Consider the following 11,749-nt stretch of genomic DNA (forward strand, 5'->3'; position numbering starts at 1 on the left):
TTGTCCATGGTTAGGTAAATATATTTAACTGCCTAGATTATATCCCCCTGACTTATTTAGAAATGGTGCCATCTTCCCTATGACATCACTACTCCCTGATTAAGTCTCTTGAGGATAGCTAGAAAAAATCCCAAAGACTGGAAGAGACTTCAGTGTGGTCCATTGTTCTACATTATCCCTATCACTGTTGTCCTGAAGAGTCCCAGCCCCTAGACTGCCACCTGAAGATTACCTTGTACAGTATCAACTGTACCACTTCCAACCACCTGAAGCTTTCTATTTCTCAGGGCTGTTTGATAAGAGCTATCTGGGAGCAAATGACAGTCCAGGCTGGGTAGGGTAAAGAGGCAACCTCTTGTACAAGGCCTACAGTCTTGCCACAGCTGATGAGAAATGAATGAACCAGCTCCATAAAAGTTTACTTCCTAGTAAAAGGACATAGGAAGATACCGTCAGAAAGACGAAGGAGTAGGGAAGGGAAGGAGAGTAGGAAAAATCCTTCTTTACCATATACAGAAGAAAGGGAACAAAAATTTTCAGGCAAGTAAATAATATGAAAAAAGCCCTTGACCCATAAGGGGCATGGGTTCTGTGATATGGTACATCTTTTCTGGGATCTGACAGTAATTACAGAAGCACCAAACAATAAAGGCCAGAGCCAGTTGTATGACCAATTTTCAAGCTTTATTACAAAGCTGTGATCACCAAGACAGCATGGTACTGGCATAAAAACAGACACATAGACCAGTGGAACTGAGCCGAAGGCAGAGGCTTTAACCCACTGAGCCACCCAGGCACCCCTGCCTTTACTTCTTGAAGGGACAATCTGTGTTGGGTTTTGGTGGCTTTCGTGTATAAGATGGCTTTCCTTATCAACAATAGAAAAATTATGGAAAGAGCCCAAATGTCCATCAACAGATGAATGGAGAAAGAAGTTGGTGTGTATGTATACAATGGAATATTACTCAGCCATCAAAAAGAATGAAATCTTGCCATTTGCAACAACGTGGATGGATCTACAGTGTATTGAGCTAAGCAAAATCAGTCAGTCAGAAAAAAGACAAATACCGTCTGATTTCATTCATATGTGAAATTTAAGAAACAAGCACATGAACATAGGGGAAAAAAGAGAGAGGGAGGCAAACCATAAAAGAGACTCTTAACTAGAGTGAACAAACTGAGGGTTGCTGGAAGGGAAGTGGGTGAGGGATGGGTTAAATGGATGATGGGGTTAAGGAGGGCACTTGTGATGAGCACGGGGTGTTATATCAGCAAATTCTGCTCTTTGGTTATTGCCTGAGACATCTTCCCTCCCCCCAACCACCACCACTTTAGGAGAGAGAGAGAGAAAATAAAGAGCAAGTGAGTGCAAGGAGGGGCAGAGGGAGAAAGGGAGAGGATCGCAAGCAAGCTCCAAGTTCAGAGCAGAGCCTAATGTGGGGCTTGATCTCACAACCCTGATATCATGACCTGAGCCAAAATCAAGAGCCAGACACTTAACCAAGTGAGCCTCCCAGGTATCCTCTGAGACATCTTTCAAAAGCATGGCATATGGCATCAAATCCCTTTGGTTTCTTCTGAAACAGGTGGTAAACTGGAAGAACTCAGTCTTTCATGAAATATTGGTAAATGTGGACTTCTCCTATTCTCTTTTCAACAGTATGAAGTTTAAAAAACCATACACACTCATTATTCAATGACCCAGGAGAAGTTCATGTATCAGTCCAGCTGGTGTTTTACATGTTCAGGCAAAATTCAGGTAGCTTACTGTTATTGTCCAAAATGGCGGATTTCTTTGCCCACAATTTATGGGGCAGCGGCACTGAGGCACTTCTCATTTTTTAGAAGTGGCACTTTTCATTTTTTTCCTTCCTTCTCTCTTAATATCTCTATTATTTGAAAGATGCAGTCTTCTTATCTTTCCTCTGAGGCAAGTTGAATAATATCTTCATTTTTTTCTTCATGAAACTTTCATCTCACACATGTAAACACTCATGCTGAATAATTTAAAAAACAGAGAATAAAAATGCATGTGGCCAGCTGGGATTCATAGGCTGCCTCTCCTGCTCGTAGACTCTACTGGTGAGAACAAACAAGAGAAGTCTAGGGTGGGAACTATGGAGGGCTTCTCAGTAATTTCAACTCGAGACTTCAGTTTTCTTCCTCAAACGTCCTGCATCAGAAGAACTGATCTACTACAGAAGCCTCTGATGGTGTCTGTCAATAATTCCAAGAGTTCCTCTAGGAATAATATTCACTGAACTAGAATAATGAAGCGCTTTCTGCACACAACAGATTTTGTATTCTTCCATAAAATTGGAGTTGAATGGTGCTACCCTCCAAGTTTCCCACCTGAGTCCTAGCTGTTCCCACTGCTGGTCAAAGGCAAGTTACATTAGGGCGGCAAAGGTAAGCCCACCACTCAACTGTGAATGCAAACCGCATTTCTATTTTATCCCTGACATCTAAGACACAGGAATTGTTATGCCCACATTTAAAATAAAGAAGTTACATTAGAATATCGAAAGATTGTGTCAATATGTCACTCAGTGGTAGATGAGACTCGAAGTCAAGTCTTTCAATTGCTGAAACTCCAGATATCAGACTGTAAAGGAGGTTAGTTAATTAGGGAGACATAGACTGATGATACCGTACCCTCCTTCAAAGTCTCTAATGTCACCCGCTTATTTAACTTAAGACATTGCCCCATGTGGTCTCAGTCTCGTTTCTGTGAGTCTTCTTTAGTTTTTTCCAGGTTTATTGAGATGGAATTGACATATAACATTCTGTAAATTACAGCCATACAGCGTGATGATTGGATGCACATACGTATCAAGGAAGGATTAACACTATGAGTTGGTCTCTCTCGTGCCTACTATCCTTTAGGCTAGGTTCCAAAGTTGGCTACGCTGATACCCACCTGGGAGTTTTTCCAACATACCACTACCCAGTCTTTGTGTACAAACCACTGATGCACAATCTTGGTAATGAGAGCAGACACGAACCAGAGGTCTCCGCTCATAGCAATTCCTGGCTGGGAATTTGCCCTCTAGTTTTTTTGTTTTTGTTTTTGTTTTTGTTTTTAAGATATTTATTTATTTATTTATTTGACAGACAGAGATCACAAGTAGGCAGAGAAGCAGGCAGAGAGAGAGGAGGAAGCAGGCTCCCTGCTGAGCAGAAAGCCGGATGTGAGGCTCGATCCCAGGACCCTGAGATCACAATCCAAGCTGAAGGCAGAGGCTTTAACCCACTGAGCCACCCAGGCGCCCCTGCCCTCCAGTTTTACAAGATGCTCCCAGTGGGAGAAACTGGCTCAGGGATGCCGGACAGCTCTGTGTCATTTCTTAGAACTACACTGAACCTATAATTATCTCAAAACAAAAAGTTGACATTGAAACTGTAAGGAGAGTTTCAATCTAAAACAAATCTCCGATTGAGTCTCTGCTCTGGCGTTGTGAAGCCCAGGGTCTAGGCCTGTCTCTAATTACACTTCAGCGAACTGCTCTTCTTGGCTGGTTTTGATTCTCTTGTCCTTTCCAACTCAATAGCTTGGAAAGCTTACATACATTTTCCCTATCTTAGGATCTATAGTTACCCTGATTACTCTCTTCCATCTCATTCTTCTGTACTCATCGGATCAAATTGTCCCCAGCCTCCCCCTGACAGAAAAACTGGGACGTCTTTTCCACACATAGCACACGATACCTCAGCTTCTTGTCTGCTGCCGATCATCTGTTTTGTGCCGTCAGGCTCCCCACTGATAGGCCAATAAAGGAGGCACCTCTGCTGGGTGGGAGTGACCAAGAGAGACAGATGAGCAAAACAGACGGAGTCAGTCCCTAAAGCTGAAGGCCTCACTCTCTCCACTGCCATCTCTGTCTCAGGTCAGTGAGGAGGACTGTCACAAAGGTGGCCCTGGCACAGAGCATCACTGTGAGGACTGCTCAAGGTCACTCCTTCCAGAAATAACCATTTCTGTGTTCTGTGGCAAAACGGGGCCTCCAAAAGGCCTATTTCCTTCTGTGCAGCCAGGCTCCTTGTGAGCTGTGCCAAGCCTGGGAGAATGAGCAGCTCCTTCTTGAATGTGCTGAGAGGACTTATCCTGGGATTACTCTCACATCTCTAGGAGCCCTTTTGTTCATATATATGTCCTATTGAATCTGAGAGCTGAGGGAAGAAAAATGAGAATACGTGGTCTACCTTAATTAGTTATCTGTTAAGCACTCTAGGATTTGGGACTTTGCCAGTCAAAAACCCTCATGTGGAAACAGAAAATTTGTACATGTGCCATGTGTTCTAAACACACCAAAATTTCTTTCCACAGACTTGATAAAATGTCTCTCCTTTCGTCGTGGATCAAAACTATTTTCATCATTGCCTTGGTGTTTCCTCTTTATTCTGGTGAGTAAGTTTTCCAGTTCAAGGTGAGATATTTCCTGTCCAAGGCGAAATATATCTTAGAACATGCAGGAAGCCACTGCAGCAATCCAGGAGGGAGGAGCTCCTTTGCAGCTTCTAAACTGGTAAAGTGATAAGAGGCATAGTATGGGTATATTTAAGATTTATTTATTTGTTTTAATGGAGAGAGAACAAAAGAGCATGCCTGAGCTGGGGGAGAGGAGCCCGGGGCGGGGGGTGGGGGGTATCTTAAGCAGACTCCCAGCTGAATGGGGAGTCTGACACAGGGCTCAATCCCAGGACCCTAAGATCTGACCTGAGCTGAAATCAAGAGTCAGTTGCTTAACTGACTGAGCCACTCAGGTGCCCTACAAATGTCTTTTTAAAATTGCATCAGTGGATTGCTTTTTCTCGTTTCCTTTTTTGGACAAGTGGAGACAGAGCAGTGGGTTAGAATGGGCAGCAGAACTTGGTTGTTTGTCCATCTGTGACTAAAGAACATTACTTAAATCCCCCGCCCTTTTTTTTTTCCTCCCCCTTTTTGGAGGTCAGATCCATTGTTGTTAAATACAAACCATGGGGAGGAATGATCTCTTCTGGGTCTGCTGTTGGTTAATATTCTGGCTGCTTGATCACCCAGTGAGGTCCCAAAAACAGGCCTCGAAGGAGAGACACATTGACTCCTCTGACAAAAGTTATCTTTCTTAGAGCTGAAGGGGGACCATGAACTGCAGAATAAGTCATCTGCATCGTATTGGATAGACGTTCCCATTTAGATTAGGGAACTGATTCTCATTGATTTCTTCATATGTAAGCAACGTGCTCAAAAGCATGGTCTTCTCAGTTTTAGATGTCTCACCTACAAAAAGAAGGAGAAAAAAAGAGCCTATCTTCAAAGAAGGGCATTAGGGATGATTAAAAATTATACATCAAATTATATTTCACAGAGTGAGAATAATTGGGATTTCAAAAGATTTCCAAATTTGATAGTATTCAGTGAGTGTTTGGTTTTGTTAATGACACAAAGCCCCACCTCATTACTTGCCAAGTGTTGAGGAACAATTCCCATAGGTTTATTAAGAGATGGGTTCTATTTACCAAAAAGACCATTTTTCCTACTCCTCCCTATCCTACTCCTTTTCTTCGTCTCTCATCTCCTCCCTCATCCCTCCCCCTCTTCCTCCTCCTCCTCCTTCTTTCTTCCTTTCTCTCCTTCTTCTTCTCCTCCTCCTCTTCCTCATCTTCACTTTTAATGATTACATCAATCTGTTGGTTGCAGAGACAGCTTTCGGACCTCCGACTACAACCGATCCTCCGGTAAGTCAATAATGATGGAAGTTGGAAAAAATAAAATACTTGGCTTATTTTATTGTAAATTTTAACAGTGGAATTTACCAAACAAATGTACAACGGAGAAATCTTTCAAAAATTACAACAAAGCAGTGGTATTCTTACACTAAAGTCAAGGAATAGAAACATAGCAGCCTTAAAAAACCATTTGTCATTATCTAGACAACATAAAAATGTACATATCCCATTACACAAAAATGTAGTTAAAGGGCACAAATATGTCATACAAGCATCTGAGAGAGGTCAAATGGTGTTTATAGTGTTCATTTTAGCAAAACAAAAGGAAAAGTGAACCAACAGAAATACACACTTCAAGGATGGATGGAATACGATCATTTCCATATATACACAGAGAGGTATAAATTAAAGTACCTATTTGAGTATCTGAATAAACAGAGTCACAGGGAAATTTCAGAAGCAGATAATATAAGCATGCATACATATTATTTATGAAGATTACCAACACTGTCAACACCAAACAAATTGCATTTATATCTATATGCTTATACTCACACACACACACATATACATTGTGAAATTATCAGGAAAGCTAAGGGAATGATAAACAGAAAAACTTCAGCTTTATAATTTCTTCTCAAGTTTGGAAGTAGAAAGATGTGAAGGGAAGTGAGGATGGTGGTATCAAATTAGAAAAACACAGCTAGTTCTGTGACCTTTTACAAAGTAATAGCAGGTTTGTAAAGACATTTTTATGTCTTATTTTTTAAGGGATATATGAGTTCATTTTCTAGGTGTTAGTGTTATATATATTACCTTTTACAACTACATATAGACTATGTTTCTCCAGTTTGACACGTAGCATTTCAGAGGGAGATTCAAGAAAATTCTAGAGTTACATTCCCTGACGAATTTTGTTGTCTCTCTGTTGAGACGGTGGACTGTACACGATTTCCTCCTGGGAATAAGTTCTGCACCAGAGAATGGGATCCAGTCTGTGCAAGCAATGGAAGAACTTATAGCAACCCATGTACTTTCTGCAGGGGAAGGGGGTAAGCACACAACAGTCTATTTTTATTCTTCAAGAGTATGAGAAACTATCACAAAGTGATGGCAAAATCTGTGTTATAGATAACCTCAGCACAATAGATGGTAATGGTAAGATGTCTGTAAAAACTTAGGGGCCACACTTGCACCTTTCCCCAAAGTTCCTGTTTCTGAAAGTTGTTTTGTGTTTGCACTCTCACTATAATTTTGCTTGATACTGTGCAAAGGCAGAAATCAATTCATTGAACTTAATTGTGAATTACTAAGGGCAGACTAGCAACCAGTGTGACATAATGCCTAAGCCCTGATGCAGAATGATAGTTCTCCATGGTGGCCATGATCCTGACCCCGGCAGACCTCTGTTTGCAGAGGGCCTACTCATGTGTGAACCTGAACTGACCTTTGCAATTTGAAATCCATCATAATGGGCCCATTCATGCTAGAAAGGAACTCCTCTGATAGTCCAGTTTGTCTCATAACATCCATGACAGTCTCCAGATATCCTCCGTGGGCAGTAGGGCATTCTTGAGTACTCCCATCAAATCTCCCTTCCCCTGTCCCCTTCACTCTGAAGGAGTTTGTAGTCTAACTCTTTGGCCAGCCTTCCCACCTCCTTCCTCATTTTCTCTCACAGGTGTTTCCTTTCACAAATCCTTGCACATTGAATCCCCCAAATTGGCCTCTGTTTACAGAGAGCCATTAAGACCATCTCCAATAACTCCTCTCTCAGACTGGGGTGCGTCCCAAGACTGAGTCAGAACTGAGCATGTGGGAAGAGTCATGTAGCCTAATAGGGGACGAGCACAGCACAAGGACATAAGCCACACCCGAGGAGCAAGCTGAGCCCAACTGCTTCCATAGTGGAGGACAGCCTCCCCACCATGCGCCACCTTCAGATCCTCCCTGTTGAGAAGCGCTTTAATATCATCATGTATCTATCCAAATTGTATTCTCCATGCATACTATCTACGTTTCTGCACCACAGAAATGGATCCAATCTGTGCAGCCAACGATCAAATTTATAGCAGTGAATTTACTGTCTACAGTGAGATGAGCCAGGGGTTTAAAAGATCACGTTTTTAAATAAAATTTTTATTTTTAAGATAACTTTGACTTTCAGAAAATCTTAAGAGATAGTACCAATTCTCCGTGTCCTTTATCCAGTTTGCGCTAAGGTTATCACCTTATAGTACTCTGGCACATATCTCAAACCTAAAAAATTAACATTGGTATGTTAACTAACCTATAGAATTCATTTGGATTTCACCGAGTTTTCAACTAACATCTTTCTTAGCTTTTTTTTAAATGTAGCAAACTTTATTTCTTCCCTATAACTCTTTAATTTCCTTTTCTCTCTCTCTCTCTTGCTTTCTTTACAGGGCTCATATATATTTTTCACATTTTGGTACTTGTTGAATATTGATCGAACAGCCCTTCATATGAATGTGTCATCGTATTTTGTAGAAGAGCCCACAGACAATTAGAATATTCTCGATCAGAGCCTGAAATTCATAGATGGCCAGGTACATCCTATGAACAGAAGACAAAATATAGAGAATTTGAAAATTTTTTTCCAACTCGAATTTCCTGTGATTTCAGGTTTTTTAATTCTCTATGTTCAATTATTCAATGGTAATTTGAAACACTAATGTCTTGATTGCATGTTTGATAACATGAAAAGTAATGTGATTTAAATAATAAATATTTCATTCATTAAAATGTTAAATTGTTGTCATCTTTATCAAAATACCCTTTCTTTAACTGGATAGTGAGTTAAGAGATGTGCATACTTTGGGAGAGGATAATCAAAGCAATATATTCAGAAGCAAACAAGTAATATGTTACTGGGGTGTTTAACAAAAGTGCAGATTCTTGGGTCTGCTCCATCCTAAACAATCAAATTTTCCAAGGAAAGGGGTGCGGGAAACTGAATTTTGGAAGTACCCAAGACTAATGTGATAATCATGAAAGCAAGGCAATAAGAACTTAATGAAGTAGTTTATTAGTAAGAGCTTAAATTTTATAATGGAATGAATTAAAGAATGTATTCAAAGATACTGTAAGATTTCAAAGGCTTGGGAAATATTTATTGTATTATTTATTTTCTCACAAATAAGTCAAGAGGTAAGTGGGTGATCTAATGGCAGGTGACAGTAGGATATCTATTTGTGATGAAAGTCTGATGCTCTTCCATTTCTTCCCATTTCCCAACTAACAAGAAGCAGCTTTTAGCTGAGTGGCCAAATGTTCATTTAAAGCTCAATTTTAATGACAGAAATGTAGATTGTCTTACCGGAAGGTAAGTATAAATCTGCCATATATAATATATCAAACATGCTCATTTTTGGTTAAAAAAAATTTTCTCCATTTTTATGGAAGTGTGGGATTGATGTAGGGACTATTTCTTTGCATAAAACTTCTACTCTTGATTCTTAATGAAAATATCCATTGGACTATACATTTTTTGGAGTCATACTGTAAAAAAGCATTCAGCCTGTGTCATGACCTTTATCCTTATAGAAATGTTATATTAAAAATGTTCTCAAAAAGCAGATAAAAATCAAAATGAGATATCACCTCACACCCATTCAGATGTCTACTATCAAAGCAGAAAGTAACAAGTTTTGGCAAAGACATGCAGAAATCGGAAATCTGATGCTATGTTGCTGGAATACAAAATGGTAGGGCCAGTATGGAAAACACTATGCTGATTTCTCAAAAACCTAAGAATAGAATTACCATAGGATCCAGCAGTTCCACTTCTGGATATACACACAAAAGAACTGAAAACAGGGACTCAAACAGATACTTGCTTACCCGTGTTGAGAGCAGCATCGTTCACAAGAGCCAAAAGGTAGGAGCAACCCAAGGAAACACCAATGGACGAAATGAGAAGGGAAATGTGGTATAAGCAGATCAAGGGATATTATTGAGGATGGAAGGTCTGACAGCAGCTACCAAATGGATAATCACTGAAAACAGTAAGCTGAGTGAAATGAGCAAAATTTGTTCGTGATGGAACAAATACTGTGCGATTCCACTTATATGAAGTACCTAGAGTAGTCAGATTCATCAAGACAGAAGGTAGAATGCTCTTTTCCAGAGGCTGAGTGAGGGAGGAATGGGGACTCATTATGCTTAATGAGTATGGAGTTCCAGTTTGGAAAGACAGAAGAAGTCCTGAAGATGGATATTCGTGAAAGTTGCACAACAATGTGAATGTATTTATTACCGCTGAATTGTACACTTAAAAATGGTTGTAATGGCCAAATTTACGCTACATATATTTTCATTTACTGCAATGAAAAAAATCCTGCAATATTTTTCAAATTTTTAAAAATAAAGGAAAGAGGGGCACCTGGGTGGCTCAGTGGGTTGAAGCCTCTGCCTTCGGCTCAGGTCATGATCCCAGGACCCTGGGATCGAGCCCCGCATCGGGCTCTCTGCTCAGCAGGGAGCCTGCTTCCCTTCCTCTCTCTGCCTGCCTCTCTGCCTACCTGTGATCTCTTTCTGTCAAATACATAAATAAAATCTTTAAAAAATAAACAAATAAAGGAAAGAAATCCTGTCCCATGCAACAACATGGATGAATTTTTTCTGAAAAATGTTGTCCATTACGTTGCTCAACGTCCACCCTGCTGTGCAGACTTCGTTACTGGAAAGTAGCATCTAGAACCTGTGAAAACATTTTAGCAATAGCCATCTGGGGATGCCAGTGTTCCCCCCATCCTTCCTCTAAGCTGGCCCACACCCAAGGTCTTCCTCATGCCAGAAGAAAGACAGTGTTAGATCCAAAGAATGGAAAACTTTTGCTTTAGTTCTTCCTCTAAGAAACAGTTCACTTGCAGTTACTTGTTTCTTGTGTTTGTGAAAGGAGTCCACTTAAAAAACCAGGCCTTTCAATGTCCAGAAAGAGTTGGCAGTCTAGGTTTGCCAAGGGTGTTTGTGTTGAGGGTTGGTTCACCAGCCCTTTCCAGAGTGGTTATCAGAATCCATTCAGGAAACCATCAAGGAAGGGAGTCTTCAAGTTGGTCTTTTGACTGACTTCTCTCCTTGGCAGGGTCCCATGGACTCCAGAACCAGAGGTGGTTTGGATCCCTAACTCCTTTTCTCAGTAGTACTAATTGAGGCAAGATTTAGGCCTGATGCTGTCTTCCACATGCCTTATTCTTGAAGGTATGGAGGTGGGGGTGAGAGAAAACTCTTCCATTTGTACCCAGTAACCTCATGTTCCCTGGCCAAACCAAACAGCTTGCTATTCCCCCAAACACTTTCCGCTTTCCCACCTCCCCACTTTGATGCTGGAGGCTTCCTTCCTTCGTGCTCTCTCTCCAATCCCTGCACGTCCAAATCCAACCGTCTCCCCCATGATTCCTTACCTGACCTTCACAGTTGCAGGTACTTTCTTCCTCTTCCAGAACCTGATAGTGTTTAGCAAATGCCATTTTTTGCACTTAGCATTTCCTCCTTGTATTTTAGGTATTGACATTTCTATCTTATCTCCTTTTGTAAACTCCTTCCAAAAAAGGTCTCTTTCTAATATGCTTTGGTACCCACTCCAGCCCCATAGAATGTGAGGTCGGTGTCTTTCTCATCATGGGAAAGTCAGTAAATAGCTCACAAATGAATGAATACATGAATAAACCAATGAATGGATGCGTGAAATCCTGCAAGAGAAGCCCAGCAAGACTGGGAAAAAACTGTGCCTCCAACCATTCGTTTTCAAATGCTTCTGGCCCTGCGCCTGTCACCTCTGCGGGAAAGAGAGGCTATCACGGGAGGATATGTCATCAACTTTAAATCCCAGTCTCTATCCCTTGAGCCTTGGAAGCAATAAGAAGGTCCATGGCCCCTCTCTGAACATCCATCCCCATGCCTTCCAGTCACTTCAAACATGAAAGTCCGGATTCCACCAGTGAAGGAGCCTGAATATGGATCACAACTTTTCCAGGTCCCTGGGGCCCTGTGGTTCCAGAAGGTGAAGAGACTATGA

At 41.0% G+C, this 11,749-nt stretch overlaps 1 protein-coding gene across 1 annotated transcript in view; it reads left to right on the top strand.

Annotated features, from left to right (window-relative positions):
- The window catches only part of MARCOL (MARCO like), a 20,536-nt gene extending 8,787 nt beyond the window's left edge, over positions 1–11,749 (top strand). The window contains exons 4-5 of the mRNA XM_059416372.1: positions 5,681–5,718; positions 11,640–11,749. Of these exons, the coding sequence (XP_059272355.1) occupies positions 5,681–5,718; positions 11,640–11,749 (148 nt within the window). The remainder of the gene's footprint in view (positions 1–5,680; positions 5,719–11,639) is intronic.

This window comes from Mustela nigripes, chromosome 12 (genome assembly GCF_022355385.1).
Source record: "Mustela nigripes isolate SB6536 chromosome 12, MUSNIG.SB6536, whole genome shotgun sequence".
NCBI classification, from domain to species: Eukaryota; Metazoa; Chordata; class Mammalia; order Carnivora; family Mustelidae; genus Mustela; species Mustela nigripes.